Raw genomic sequence first — 16,269 nt, 5'->3', positions numbered from 1 at the left:
ATTGAATGACAGGATTTGGCAATCCCCTTACTTAGTAGCAGTATAAAACTCAGTGCTCCTCAGTGCTCAACTCCTGGAGCTTAAAATACAAACTTGATAATGTTTTATCTAGAGGAAATGTATTAGCAGGCCATGGTACTGCTGCATGTTTAACACAGACCACTCTAAATCAGATTGTCAGTTGTGCTATGAGGTGGGGCTATGTGGAATCTCCATACTAATCCTCTATTTATTTCACTGGGAAGGTTCAATGTTATCACTGAATTACAATTCTCTTTCCCTTTTCATTGTGAGTTCCCTTTGCATGCCTCACCTTCCATCCAGCTTTTGTAAGTGCACCCATGTGGCAAGTCAAGCTGTCACACTCAACCTCAGCACCTCATCAGTACTTCCCTCTGGGGAGAAAAATCCAAAATGTGTAGGAAACAGGAACATTTTCAGTATGTCAAGGTATGTCAGCCGAGCAACCTCATGTGCCCAACCACCTGAAAGAAAGTTGTAAGTGAAGTGGGAGCTGGTCTCTTCTCCCAGGTAACAGTGATATGATGAGAGGTAATGACGTTAACTTGCATCAGGGAAGTTCAGGTTGGATATCAGGAAGAACTTCTGAGGAAGAGTGGTGAGGCACTGGAACGGGCTGCCAAGAGAGATGGTGGAGTCACTGGGCATGATGGAGGTGAGCTGGTGGTTGCACTGGATGATTTTGTGGTCTTTTCCAACCTTAACGCATCTGTGATTCTATTATACTGTGATACACATCATTCCATACTTTCCTTTTCACGTCCTTTGCTTTCCACACCTAATCAGCACATATTTCATATCTTCACATACCAGTCCTGAATTCAACCTGTCTTCTTCACATTTCAGACCTAAATTAACATACCTATTTTTTCCTAAACTTAAAATAGGCTTGAATATGTCTATTTAAATGTCTTTTATAACTCATCCTCTGAATTCCCTGAGCTGCCAGGGTTACAGCACTACTTCCTCCCTGCTTTCCTCTGCTCATTTCCCAGTGACAAATCTAGAAATCTGTGAGCTGGAATTGTCTTAAATTGCTTAAGTCATAACTGCATTCCTTCAACCTGACAAATGTAGACTTTGTTATGTAACAGCCAGCCGATGTAGACCATACTGAGAAAGCTTTAAGTGTTGTCTCAATTAAGTAATCTTCATGTCTTTTCTTTTTCAGCTTTTTCTACCTCTGCATTTCCAAAACACGGTGAGTAACAGTGGAGTGGTGGCACAGGGCTTGAAAGAAAATTTGCAAATGTGGTTGAGAAGGAGTTCACCCCTTGATGCACGAATCCATGGCTCTCCAGACTGTGCTTGAAACAGCCTCAGCCAGTACCAGACCTGCAGAGCCAGACACACAGCACACCTCAGCCCCTCCGTGCTGAGGCCGCTACTGGAAGCTGCACTGCTTCCCGTGAGTCACTGCCTCCTCCTTTGCTGCCGCAGAGCCACCAGCATCTGCTAAGGGAAGCCCGGTGCCTTCCTGTCGCCAGCACTGGCCTTGTCTTCAACTCTGTCCCCAGATTTTCTGACCCTAGTCCTGTTGATGACTTGTCATCAACACATGCAGAATTGATTCCTCCAAGCAGCTCGCATTTCATCTATTGTATGGGTAGAACATCTCTTTCTTTAGAATGCGCGGGACATGTCAGTCATCCAGGATATGCTGGAATTCTGATGGCATCCAACATCCCATTTTCACATCCTCCTTTTCAGGGAATGAGGGAAGTGTTAATGAATATTGGCAACACTGCACGGATTATTCTTAATTTCCTTTCTCATTCCTTTGACTTCAGGAATTCTCATTTCCTTTTTTTCTAGATTAGTCAGTTCTCAATCAATGGAATAAAAACACAGAACATGAGTAGTTACTGTATGACTTCTACCAGTCTTCCCACAGTTGAAGGGAAGCTGCCACCATCATGTCAAATCTGCTTTGAGGAAATTACAAATCCCCTTTATAAAGAGAAATACGCAGTCAGAACAGATCTAGACTTTCATAAGTAATCAGAAAATTAGAATTTAGAAAGTAAGGAGTACATGTCAATGGCACCAAAATTAAGATCGGAGAAACTGATAGGTCTTTAAACCTCATTGTCAGCTGGGGGTCCTTATAAAAGCCTTGTGAAAATGTTTCCAGTGTGAAAGTTTAAGAGTTCCAATTTGAAAGTTTTTAGTATAAGAAAGTATATTTTGAAGTAACATATCTTTAATCTACCAGGAAAAGTGATTGATAATATTAAAGCAGTGGCTTGGAGCTACAGGTTAATACCTGTATTAATACCTTCGTTTTAAGAGGTGCAGATACTTTCTGTTGTTATTTTGATGGTTCACAATTGGAACAAACTACTTAAAGAAATTTGTTGGATTATTTGTTCATCCTTTGATTCTTTTATATGAAGATTTGAAATAAGCATGGAATGGGTATTATTGTATCTGATCTAAAGACCACATGGAAGAAATATCTATCCCATATCCCTGAATTTTTAGCAGTTGATCAATATTTAAGCATTTGGATTTTTACCTGTCTGCAAGAAAGCCAGAACAAACTATTGGGCCATAAACTCTACAGTTAATCAGCAAGGCTCATTTCCATTGCAACAGTAAAGAGCACTGGCCCCAGTACTGACCCCTGGGGGACACCAGTTGTCATGATCTCCATATGGACATCGAGCCATTGACATTTCCAGGTATGATCTCACAACCAATTCCTCGTGCAGCAAACAGTTCACCAAAGTTACTAAATACAAATAAAAAGACAGTGTTACTGTTTTGTTTTGCTTTTTAATAACAAAATATTTTACAGATTAAAAGTACAGTATTTTCAGATGTCTATTATTTTAAAAAATCACTGCATCGATTTAGTAAGCTTAAATACAGAAAACATAGGCTATGCAAAAACGTCAAATTAAAGGAATTCAGTTGTACTATCCTGCTTTTCTTAGAGAACTTGAACTTGCCTCTTGCAAACCTTTGACAGAATTCTATTTAGAGATACCACTTCCTAAACCAAATGGAGTGATGTTTATTCCTCAGATTTTCACTTACATATTTATTTTACTAATTAATTTGGCCACACCAAAGTTTGTCTTCTCAGGGCTTGAGGCAGACAATCAGTTGTAAACAACATAACTCCCCACACACCTACATCCTTTAATCCACTTGAAATTGCTGGTGACACTTAAATAAACATCGCATCCTCGTTCTGCATCCCTCAACAGAAGTCAGCAAGCAGAGTCCCATAATTGATTGGTTCTGTTATAATGCCACTGCACGCTAGTACTGAAGGAAAAGGATTTAACAAAGCACACAGCATGAGAAGTCTGACATAGCAGCAGTGCACTGAGCTGTTTGTTGGTGCAGAAGGCACGTGTGAGCTGACATTCCCACTGCTGGAACTCAAGGAGTGAGCAAACATGAGTGTGTCACAGTCAGTGTGACAGCATCCCGCACCACGGGTGATGGAAGCCTCTCTCATCCATGCCATATTTAAAGACACTACTCTATACTGCTTGCATCTGGCTCACACCAGCCTGCAGTTCCCGCACAGCCACCATGGGAAGCACTTCTGGTGGGAGGATAAAAAACGCTGCCTGGCACACAGTGGTGACCCAGCCCTGCAGTGCTTGTGCTTGTGCAAATAGCTCTGCCAGCACAGACAGAACTTTAACCAAACCCTAAATCAATAACACTGCCTGCCATTGGAGAGAAGGTTTCCAGCCATGCTGATGCACAAGCAGCTGTTCTTTACAAGCAAAACTATGGAGTAAAACTATAGAACAGAACAGAAGAGTTTGTAACAGGAAAAAAATACATATATATAAATGAGGAAATTTTATAGTGACCCTCAGCTGCAGAGAGATTGTGGGCTGCCAGACAACCACAGCTAGGAGAGTGCTTGCCTACTATTATGCAAGTTATCTCCCTGGGCAAACTGTGCTGGGAGCTGTGTATAAGCAGAGCTAGTCCACATTCCTTAGCAGCAGCCCACACCTGTTCACAGGAGATGGAACTGCACAAAGGATTGCTGTGCCAAGGGCTGCATGACATCCTTTGGATGGGAGCGGGGCTGAACTGACCAGTCAGCCTAGAAACGAGTTCTCTTTCAAGAGACTTTGGCTGCTGAATAAATATAGATGCAGTATGTTATTGATATTTCTAATGCATTGTCTCTTGAAAAAAAAAAAATAATATAGATCAGTTTTTGGCAAATATAGATCTATTTTAATAGATTAACCCTGTGCCTTAAATAAATTCCTGGAAAGCCTTTTTCCCACTGTGGCTTTCAGTTCTTTCATTCCGTACAACCATTTCACTTTAAGTTCTCCTGGCAGAACAAAGAACCCTCTGCAGGGAAAGAACAAATCAAAGCCACTTTGTAAAGTTCAGAAAACACAAAAAGTGCCATCAGTGGAGGAGGTAGGTCTCACTCAGGAAACCTCGTACCGGTGTTATTTTTATAGGTACAGGAAGGAAGCAATCACGGGCGAAAGAAGGATAAGGGGGGGGTCTGCTTTCTGTAGTTAGCAAATTATTCCTACAGGCCTGCATTATTTAGTTGCATTAATTATTTTATATATATATGTATAATGTCCTTTCTCTACATATAGGCGCGGGGCGGCGCGCAGTCTCTCACGCACACACCGCAAACACCCCGCTCTCCGCTCGCAGCCGCCCGCTGCCCCCGCCCCTAAGACGCCGGCGCCGCCCCGGCCCAAGGGGGAGCGGCGGCGCCCAGCCCGGACGGCCTCGTGTGCCCGCCCTCGGGACGGGGCGGGGGAGAGCGGCCGGGCGGGCCGGGGACGGGTGGCGGGGCGATGACGCGCCGGCGGGGCGGGGCGGGGGCCGTACAAACGCGCTGGCGGCGAGCGCCGGGCGCCGCTTCCAGGCGGGCGAGGCGGGCGGCAGCGGGCGCTCGGTCCGCCGCCGCTGCTTCTGTCGCCGGGAGCTCTTCCCACGGCTGCGGTACCCGCGGGCGCCCATGGCACAGCGCGGCGGGTGCTGCCCCACGGCTCCGCGCCCCGGCGGTGAGTGATGAGCAGGGGTCCCGCGGAGGGTTTGGGGTGCGGGCGAGCGCGGAACCCCGCTCGCTCAGACAGCCTCCGGGAGGCATCGCTGTCGTGGAACGAGGGGAGAAAGAGTGGGGAGAAAATGGGGTATGCGGTCAGCAGGTCTGTCTCGATCTGTTCCCTGGGCAGTCTGTTTTCTTTGCACCCGGTAGTTGATGTGTCGGAGCGACAGAGGCACGGCAGGCGGAGTGCCGGGCGTGGGAGCGGCGTGGTGGAGCGCAGGGCTTCTACCTGGCGGCAGGGCACCTTGCCTTGCTCCGCTCAGCATCTCTGCTCCGTTCCCACGGCAGGCGCTGGAATCGGGCAGGTGCAGCGCGCCCAGCAGGAGGGCGGGGTGGGCTCGGGGCAAAACCTTCACTAGAGTTCACTTCTGCTTTGCCTGTCATAGGTGAGCTGCCCGGAATAGAACAGCACAGGCATGGTGCACTGCCGATCTTAGCGTGTTCCAGGGCTAAAGATGAGAGAGGTTCAAATTTGGGGGGATGAAAAGATGCTGGGAGGCTGCGGTGGCAGTCTTGGTCTGCTCTTGTCTTTCAGTCCTTGATAAGGGAAAAGCTAGATACAAGCAATTCCACCAGCTTTGTTGGCTGGGAGGTAATGTAGAGGGCTGTCCTCTCTATGCATGTAAGTTGAGGGCTTTTGCTGTTCCAAGACTGGACCGCTTTGAGAGAGCAAAAATATCTGGGAAGTCTCCTGAATACCAGTCTTGAGTGTGGTGGGGATGGGGCACCTGCAGAGACATCCTTCTGGCATCGGAGACCCCTTTACTGCCTGCTCTTACAGCGAGCCTCTGCAGTGTGTGGCGAGAGGCATGCTTAGTAGAACAGGTTCTCTTCAGTATATGCCCATAAATTGTCTGGCTTTCAAACTCCATATGGAAATGATAAAATATTACTATATTTTATTTATTCATATCTGCATGCGCAGATATATATCTGCCAGCATTTCTTGCGCTCCTGAACAAGTGCATTTCCCACCCTGCTCAGAAATAAGCACCTTTCAGTAAAAGTGCAGCTACTAGCATCTGCTGTAGCACTCTCACTCATCCAGCCTTTCAGCACCCATCTTTTTCTTTTTTTTTTTTTTCCCCTTTCCCTTTTTGGAAAATGCAGTTTTTTTTATAGTACACTGTCAAATGAGTGCCTGCAGTAGGTCACTACCAAGATTGTACAGCTGAAGCTTAGCCAGCTGCTGCAGTAGAGAGGCACTGATTTAACAGAGTGAATTCCAACCCCAGAATTGCCAGGTTCTCATCCATGCCCCCTCCTTGCAAGGACGTTACCTTGGTTATTCTGAATTAACCGTAAAAATGCACGGACATCACACAAAATCAGAGTGCATAAAAAACAGTTTTCTAATCCATAAGAATATACGCATGAAAGAGGAAGCCAGAAATGTTTTTAGCCTATTGACCAGCCTAGGATTTCTCCCTTCCCACCCCCAGAAATGCCACCCAGAGCCAAGAAGCTACTGCAGCCCCAGATGGATGCATTTCCCTGAGAAGTTTTAATAATTAGAGAGCGAGAAAGCTGTAAATATCCCTGGGCAGCCTGGGATGGAAGCTTCAGCTGGGTCACCTCACTTCCCACTCCTGAGCAGGAAGGTTCCCTCCAGGTCACCACACAGTGCTCTGCTTGGTAAAAGGATTGGGTTAGTTAAGTCTAATACAGGGACGACCTCACCACTGCTCTGCTGCAGTATTATTCTGAAGTTGAGTACCAGGAAGGAGGCTGATGGAAATCTGCTTTGAGTATAACCTGGAAGATTACTTAAAGGGTTACTTACCTTTTTTTTTCCTTTTTTTTTTTTTTTTTTTTTTTCTTTTGTTTCTATTGTCACTTTCAGTATATTGCTGGTGTTTCAGACAGGGCCTGCATTGGTAGAGTGGTAGAAAAGTGTTGCTTAGCAAGGGTAGTGGAAATGGGATTGCCTCGTGCACTGTGTATTGCCTCATGCACTGTGTATTACTCTTTCAGAACGTTCTGTTAAGGTGAGCCTTTGTACAGAAGGGGGGCAGGACAGACAGAGCTGCCTTTCACACAGATTGTTTTCCTAGGGAAAGGTTTGGTGAATTAAAAAGCAACTCTGTGCAATGCATTTCTGCCTCTTCATTAGGTCATGACCCGTTTTTGAGGGGAACTGAGGCAACTTCTGCATTTTGAATGGAATGTTTGGGCTTCTGGGGGTACAGGGAAGGCAGTGATACAGCATGTTTCCCTCTCTTTATGGGAAAAAGTCCTGTAAGGTGCTAAGCAATTGCTAGAAGAAGATGGTAAGGAGATTCCATATTAGTATTCAGTACAAAAAATTCTGTGCATTCCGAGCTTTTTCAGGTTTATTTTTATTCTGCTGTAATGTCCTATTTTCCTTTTACCTGCATGAGGTTCTTTGGAATGTAGGGTATTCTCTCTTCTAAAAAATTTTTATGATCTCCTGGCATAAAACATTGCAATGGTCCCTTCTGACCTTAAGAAAAAGAGTACAGTGTTATATATAACCACAGTCTATTATAAATTTTCTACTTTATTGCTCGCACTGGAGCTGAACTCCTTCTTTAAAAGGGACAAACTGGTGCCCTAGCTAATTTGTATAAACTGTATTTATCACAGCAGGTTCAGACATGGAGCAGATCTCAGCCAAAAATACTTCCTATCAAGTCAACCTTGCTCAGCTTGCTAAGTTCCCCTAACCAAAATTTAGGGACTTTTTAAGAAATGCTTTCAGAGTCTTGGTGCATATAGGTAATATGTCTCCCTAACTGCACTGAAATGATGATTAGATTTCTTAACATGCTGACTATAAAAGTGAAACCCGTGGCTTAATCTCTACTCATTGTACAGTATATTTTAATATAACTCATGGAATATAGTCTAAGGAATAGATGGGCAGTATCACTGAGGCACTGTAATACGATTAATACAGTTTCTTACCTTTTCACCTCCCCTCTTAAAACACAGATAGCTATTTTTAATATGTAACAAGGAGATCAATAGTTTATGCCCCTAGAGATCTATGGCTTTGGTTGTATGTAGTTCTGGTTAATGTAATACAGTTGTTTCTGTAACACTCACTAAAGTAGGCAATTGCCTGCAGTTAATTAGTGGAAATTAGAGTTTATGCATTTCATTGGCACATGTTGCTTTAAACTTTTTAAAAATGTGATTTAAAAACAGGATGTGGGGTAAGTGTGGGAAGCACCTCTTCACAAAGAGGACATTGGGAGGCCATTTAACAGTTAAAAACAGCAAAATATATATTTACAGGGTATATTTTGAAGAAAATAAGATGCTTTATAAACTAGATCAGATGGAAAAAAGTATATATATTTGCTCCTTTTCTGTTCAGGAAAAGCTCTTGACTGATCTGGAAGTGATAGCTGCATGTTTGGTGCTAATGGGATACAAAACGCCACTTGAAAGAGCTCATATAAACAGCTAAGGAATGTATCTTAGGACAGACACCATCCTCTCTTAGAGGGGTTGAATATACACTGTTCATTTCAATGACCTGATGAGTTTCAAGTACGCTGGAATTGATCTAGTTCAGTTTTCTTAAAATGCATCTCTGAATACAAATGTTCAGATTACTGGCTTTTCATCAGTACAGAAAGGTATTTGTAGAGTTACCTCAACTATGGATTTTTCTCCCAACAGAAGTCTATGTAGCAGATCTGTGAGCACAGCTAATTTTAACCAGTGACATCAATCTGATTTCTGAGTGCCCAAACTTGTAGTTCTAGGGCAAAAGGAAATGCCAACCCACGAGCTGTCCTGGGATTCTATCCCATCTGCAATACTGAGAATACCTTGAAGAGCAGAATGTCCCCCTCTGATTCTCAGTTCTGATCTCCCTCTAGAGACAAATCTCAGCAACTGATCTGTAGTTCTCAATTGGACCAGCCTTGGTTTTTGCAGATGTATGTAAAGATCCTTCCAGTGAAGGGCTTCAGCTCTGCAAACAGCAAGTGAAGATGCCTGAAACTTTAACGTGGTTTTTCTCAACACCTGGGGAAAACATAAAACTGCAGTTTTTGTATAATGAAGTTGAAGACATCTCCATGTGCATGGAAGAATTCATGCAGTCATCTTTCTCACAGTCACTGTCCTGGAAGCAGATGTGTCCATTTGCTCTGCTATACCTCTTGGTATGTTGATTGTTTGTTTGTTTCGTGAAGTATCTGCTGTCAGGTTGCCAGCAGCCTGTATCTTCCACTTAGGGCTGCCCTACAGATGGGCTGCCCTACTTATGTTCCTTCCCACCTGCTCTGGCAGCCAACTTGATGTTCTTTGGAAAGTTCAGCTCTGAATGCACCCCACACCACCCTCAGGCACAATGAAGTTATCAATCTTATTTTGTTAAAGCTAATAAAACTAAATGTTATATATAATTTAGGTAGTTTATGCCATCTTATTGAGAGAAGATAAACATACTGAGGCATTAAAATACCATGCTAATGTGTTAAGAGATAATCAGAAGTCATAAAATAGCTACATAAATTTCAAAGAGTACTGTAATATGCTTAAAAGTCATTGAAATATGACAGCTGCACCCTTCATTTTGCTTACTGACGAAAGGTTCAATTTATTTCCAAATTGCTATTACTTTTGGGAGAGGTTTTAATCATGAAAGCTGATCTGATTGGCACTGTCCACACCAAATCTTGTTGAATAAATAGTATGGTACATTTTACTAATCAATTGGAGAAAGCTGAAGAAAAGCTTAAGAAAAAGCAATTAGACTTCTTGAATAGTCTTGGTATAATCTTCAAAGCGTCATTTAACATAAACTGTTTCTTTTACCAACTTGCTCGTTTACTTGTAGCAAATGCAATGGTAATGACTGTCAGTTAAATTTTTGTATTAATCTGAACTACAAAGTCACCGAGTGCAGTCATGTATGCTCTGCATGACTTGTGGAGGCAGTGAAGAGAATTCTTAAAGCAGAAAAGTAATTTGGCAGAGTGGCTGCTATAAAATCTTCAGTGCATGCTTATTATTGTTGAAACAGTTTTTCAGACCCACAAATTATAAAGCTATGGAATACACGTTTGCATCATTTTATATAAACTCCAGTAATTCTAGCCACCAAATTGCAGATCTGTTCAAAGCATTGAAGAGGGCAGAGAGAAGAAGGCTGAATGACAACCAATTTACATGCAGTTTTATTCCTGGACACTGCTTAGCCCACACAACATATGTTTTGTGCTGAATTTAGAGAAACACTCATGTCCATTGTGTTGCATTAGTCTAACACAACGCAATAACTGGTTCAGATCTCAAACCCGTAGTGTTTGAAAGGAACAAAGGAGTCCAGAAGGAGAAAGCAGACAAAGCTTTATTGCTTGCAAGTGAAACAACAATAGCTTATATATTTGAAATGGCGTAATTACTGACATGGTTCATTGGATGTGCGTAAGGACAGTAAATGCTATGGATTCTGTGGGAGTATTCCAGGAGTGGAACAGAATTCATAGCATTCACTGCTTTCACACTGTGGAACATTTGATGCATTCCTGATCTGCACCTAAACAAACAATTGTGGAGGAAAAAAGAAATCAAACTCTATATGGCTGAATTATAGGATACTCTATGTTCTTCTGAGTATCACGTTGCAACTGAAAGCATTGTTTTGTTTATTTAAAAAAATAATGTCCACCCCTCCCCCTAGGTATTTCAGGTAAGAACAGGAAGACTGAGGCTCAAGGGAATACTTGTGATGTGTCCCTCGATACCATACCTGTAATATCTCACAAGTGAAGAGCAATGCCAGCTGAAACAAAAGTAGATTTACGGTTAAGAGGCACTTTTAACCAGACCTTACTTCCTATGCTATGCTCAGCCATAGAAAGGCTTGAATAACATGGAATTGGTGGTGGAGTACTATGCAAACTATGAATTTAAAAACAATCCCAATGCATTTAAAAACAATCCCAAATAAAATAACATTGCTAAGATCAATTTGTGATCACTAAAACACTTAGTGTTTTCTTATTAATATTTGAGATCAGTAGTTAACCCTAAGTTAACTTCTCTTTCCAGAGAAATAGTGCTCATCATATAGCTCAGCTGAAAGCAGAACATATTTCAAATTGACTGCTATAGAAATAAGGGTTTCTACCATTAGGTTTTAACTCCTTTCAACATTAATTCAACCTGTTCTCTGGAATCCTATTATGCCTTTCCAGTAAGGTGTTAGGACAACGACTCAGGCTTACTATTTATAGAACTTGTAACTCTTAAAATATACTGTACAGTAAGTGGCTATTCCTTTAATCTGTGACCTTAAAATTCAAGAAGAGTTGATGTTTTGTTGCTCTTATGTTCTCAGCTGCCCATCAGGCACTGATCTAATTAGGCCATTTGCTCAGACTACTATTAAATATAAGGGCAGAATATTTAGTGAGGACATCAGCCATGTATTTACCAATACTGAATTATTTGCTGTCCAGTCTATAACCATCACCCTCCTACCCCCTCCCCGTATGACAACTTTAGTGAGGTGCTAATGACTAGGATTATTTCTTTTTGAAACTGAAGTAGATTTAGTTGAGAACAGCGAGGACTGGGAAAGAGCCGTAAATTGACAGCTGAAATGGAGTTCTCTCAACCACATAAAAATCATAACAAAGACAAAAAATGGAAGAACAACAAATTTCTCTGCCAACTTTTTTCATGATCAGACATCATAGAACAGCCTAGGGCACAACTTTGTGTCCAAGACAGGACATGGCCATGAGCTCACAGCCCATAGGCATCCAGAGAAGCACAGTTCCTTTGACTACAGATTCATTGAGGCACACTGCTTCCCTCTCCTCCCAGCTTTGATTTCTGCTACCTAACAATACGACTGCCTTGTAGCTCTTTACAAGTGATTAGAAAAGGGAAAGCAGGAAAGTAATAATCAGTAGCAAGCATAAGGAAGCCAGCCTGCTTCATTCAGGATGGAGTCATGACCTCTGTAAATGCAAAGCTATCAAACAACTTTCTAGATGACTTGGAAACACGTCATTAGTCCCTGTCACACTGGGACTTAGCTTATTGTGGAAAAGTCATTAGCTTCTTTTCAGATTCTCTGGAGAATTTCCAAAACCTAGCCCTTGCTGTTCCTCAGGTTGTTCATACGTAATTTATTTCAGCCCTCATTAGTTAGTACAGTACGCATTGTTCTGAGCTTAAATTCATAATTACAGTAGCACAATAAGGCAGAGAGTCAGATGCTCTGCCATCATGGCTTCCACTTCAAAATGGAGTTAGACAATACCACAACACTTACAATACAATAGCACCAGCCCTTCACTGAGCTTATAGGACTTACAAAAGCTTCCAAATCTAGAGAGCTGTTATACACAGCCAGCTCACAATGTGACCATCCAACAGATCTGTTATGTGTGAAGCCATTTTAATTTCATTTCAATCACTGCGTTTAAAATCCTGACCTTTACCTTAAAGATCTCTTTACTTTAATAAATAAATAAAGGATAAAGTTAGTTGTTTACATCAGACTGGCTGCCTGACTCTGGAAATTACCTTCAGCAATATTCATTGCCTATTTTGTCCATGAATATTTTGACTGGGACCACTGCTTTTAGTATTTCATTAGTGCAGCCTTGCTATAGTCTACAGTTTCACTTAGAGCCCTTCCTAACTTATTTCTGTGAGAATGTGGCTTTCTTGCATTTCTCTTCATATCACATGAGCCTTTTGCCCTGGAGGCTTTACTTTCAGGTTCCTGTCATAACATAAATTCATAGAATGGCTTGGATTAGAAGGAACCTTATAGATGATCTAGTTCCCTTAGGAGACTACATGACCTTCCTTTGAGGAAGCTTCCTTGTTCAAGCCCTTTGTTTTTTTTCTAAAGTAGACCTATTGCACATTTAAAAACAAAAAAAGCACCCTTCAACTCCACTGAAATCAAATTTAAAAATAATAAAACTCTAAATCTTGACTCTTAGAAAGAGATTGAGAATATTCATGTCTCCTGGTGACTCGCAGTCATTTTTTCATGGCGTTATTGTATGTGGCTGTCTTTAAAGAATTTAATTCTCTCTAGTGATTTATGAGGTAGAGTTCAGAAATCTAAAGAAGTTGGTTCAGTTTTGAAAATCAAAAGATGCTTGTAGTGTGGCTTTAGTACTAATATAGCTGAGTATAAAATAATGTGCCTGTCTTATTTTCTTTTTTCTTTCTTTCTCTCAGAAAAGTTTCTGTCTGAGAAATACGCATCCACTCAGCAAAACAAAAACAACTTTTAAAGGCTGTTCTTGGTAGAAATCACTCCATGCCCCATTACCTGCTTGAGTGAAACCAGACTAAAGAAGTTCTGTCATGGCAGCTTTTCTGCTGGGAGCTGTGCTGCTCATTGTTCAACCTCAGATAGTGCCTTCCAGACCGGCTATAAATTCAAAGGCTGAGACTTCTGCTCAGTCTGCTCAGAGAGAGCTTTTAAAGAAAACATCTCAGAAAAATGACTTCAAGGAAAACATTCATTCTAATGGATCATGCCGGCAGCTGCCACAGACTATCATTATTGGAGTGAGGAAAGGTGGAACAAGAGCTTTGTTGGAGATGCTGAGTCTTCATCCTGATATTGCTGCAGCAGAAAGTGAAGTCCACTTCTTTGACTGGGAAGATCACTATAGAAATGGATTGCAATGGTATATTAATCAAATGCCATTCTCTCATCCCCATCAGATCACCGTGGAAAAAACTCCCGCATATTTCACATCACCTGAAGTGCCTGAAAGAGTTTATAACATGAACCAATCTATGAGACTACTCCTTATTTTAAGAGACCCAAGCGAGAGAGTACTGTCAGATTACACCCAAGTGTTCTATAACCACATGCAGAAGCACAAGCCGTATCCCTCCATTGAACAATTCCTGATTAAAGATGGTGAACTCAACGTGGACTACAAGGCAATAAACAGAAGCTTATACTACGTTCACATGCAGAACTGGTTGAAGTATTTTCCCCTTGATCATATCCACATTGTAGATGGGGATAAACTAATCAAAGATCCCTTTCCAGAAATAGAGAAGGTAGAGAGATTTTTGAAATTATCACCACAGATAAATGCTTCGAACTTTTATTTCAATAAAACTAAAGGCTTTTACTGCCTAAGGGACAGTGGTAGGGAGCGTTGTTTACATGAGTCAAAAGGACGAGCTCACCCACAAGTAGATACTCGGTTACTTGAGAAACTGCATGAGTATTTCTATGAGCCTAACAAGAAATTTTTTGAGCTTGTTGGCAGAACATTTGACTGGCACTCATCTGTGGCAAGTTAGTGGTAAACGTGAGAACCTATGTTCTGGTGTAAATTTAAAAAGGGCATTTAAGCTATAATTTATTTGTAAAAATTCATAAATACTTCTGTACAGTATTAGATTCACAATTGCCATATATACTAGTTATATTTTTCTACTTGTTAAATTTGAAAGCATTTTGTATTGTTTTTCATGGTTGTTAACATTGTGTATGACGTGTCTATATGAAGAAAGTAAATTATTTCACTGCAGAAGATGCTCTCTTGAGAATGTGTTGTCTTTTTAATAAATAAGAAATTCATTTCAACAAAACCCTTCAGAATTATTTGAATACTTCAGTCTTTCTGAACTTTATCCTCTAGTTGCTAATATGCTAAACTTTCCATTTCTACTTTTATTGCTCTAAATTGTGGTCTAATAATTTCTTTTTATCTGCAAATATTCTTGTAATTTGAAAATTGTTCTATCCTGCTTTACAGAATTTTTTCTTGATAATGTGGTATTTATACGTGTTGGGACATGCACACCTAAAGGACAGTGGAAAACTGTGTCATAAAGCACGTTAACAGCTGTATTTACCTTCCTATTTAATGCTGTAGTAACTGCTTCTCAAATACTTTGGCAGAACCCTACTAGTTTCACGGCAAACTTTTAAAGATTCTGTGGGGAGCAGCTCATGAAATCAAAGTTAAGTGCAGAAATTGATTTATCTAAAACCTTTCTACAGTCTCTGAATGTATATATCCTTTATTATGAAAGAGAGAGGTTTGAGAGAAGAATATAAGCAATATGGGGACATTTTAAAGGCTGCTAACTGCTGTTCCTAAATTTTATGACACATCCTTTCCCACTATTGAAAACCAATGGTTACATAGAAAAATTAGCTGGTCTACATTCCAGTAAGCAGCAACTTCATTCTTATAAATATTAACATATTTTTACTGTATTGAACACTTCTCAATGAGTTGAACAGCTGCTTCATGTAACTTAGAAGTGCCCACGGGCTACTATTCAATTAATCTTTTTCCAGGAAATGTAAAGCCAAACTTTGGATCCAGCCTCGGATACCATGGAATTAACTCAAATTCCAGGAACTTTTATTGTCTTCCATCTGCTAAAAATGGAAGTTAGATGCTAGTACATTGGTAAAAGTTACAGCTTTTCCTATCTATGTTAGTTCTGATGTTCCATTAGACATCAATTTCTGGCATTAGAGTTAATCCTGTTTCCACAGAAGGCTTCTATAGTGCTTTCATTATGAGCTAATTTTCATGTTATAATCTAAAACATACCCTTTGAACATTCAGTGGCAATATCCTGTACATTTAAACTTGTTACTGATTGTTTCAATCCTTCATAAAATTTAAATAAATGTAGATAGGTTAATTTTTCCCAGTGAGATGGTTCAAACTTGGGCACTGTGACAAGGTACCCTCTGGGTGTAAGTATCCCATATTATGCTGCTTGCATGAAAATTTGCAGATGCTTCCCCTCTATATCCCACTACTTGTGCACCTGCCCAAGCTGTATTCAACCTCAGAGAGGTTGTTGGTGTTTGTTTCATAAAGTAGACCTTTGATGAAAGCCTACTATGAAATGGTATTGTACTCAATAAAATATTTTCTGAATTGCATCTTTTTCTCTTTGTTCATAATTTTCTAGTTTGAAAGATGAAATTAGGATTCAACTTCAGTTTAGTCTCCAGTTAAATGTTGCTTAAGAGTTCAGTTGCAGCTCAGTGGATCCAGTGAAGAGCAGTTGCTAGCTGCTGGATTGTTGGCCTGCATGGTCCATTGCTGGGTCCACTCAGAATATACAAAGAAGAGTGGATAGTTTCTGCTGGCAACCATGTTGCATCCTTGATAAGGCAGATACCAAAAATAACAGGCTTAATTGAAGTACCAACATGGAAAACA

At 41.0% G+C, this 16,269-nt stretch overlaps 2 protein-coding genes across 2 annotated transcripts in view; both read left to right on the top strand.

Moving 5' to 3' along the window:
* BOD1L1 (biorientation of chromosomes in cell division 1 like 1) overlaps positions 1-16,269 on the top strand; it is an 823,932-nt gene that overhangs the window by 645,473 nt on the left and 162,190 nt on the right. The gene's annotated exons all lie outside the window — the stretch shown is intronic.
* On the top strand, positions 4,892-15,986 carry HS3ST1 (heparan sulfate-glucosamine 3-sulfotransferase 1). Its single transcript, XM_052681676.1, has 2 exons — positions 4,892-5,042; positions 13,283-15,986. Exon 2 carries the CDS (start codon positions 13,412-13,414, stop codon positions 14,372-14,374), a length of 963 nt encoding a protein of 320 aa, XP_052537636.1. The 5' UTR covers positions 4,892-5,042; positions 13,283-13,411; the 3' UTR covers positions 14,375-15,986.

The sequence above is a fragment of the Tympanuchus pallidicinctus genome, unplaced genomic scaffold, assembly GCF_026119805.1.
Source record: "Tympanuchus pallidicinctus isolate F22 unplaced genomic scaffold, pur_lepc_1.0 scaffold2, whole genome shotgun sequence".
Lineage (NCBI taxonomy): Eukaryota > Metazoa > Chordata > Aves > Galliformes > Phasianidae > Tympanuchus > Tympanuchus pallidicinctus.
The sequence above is the reverse complement of the archived record's forward strand: the minus strand, read 5'-3'. Positions and strand labels throughout refer to the sequence as shown.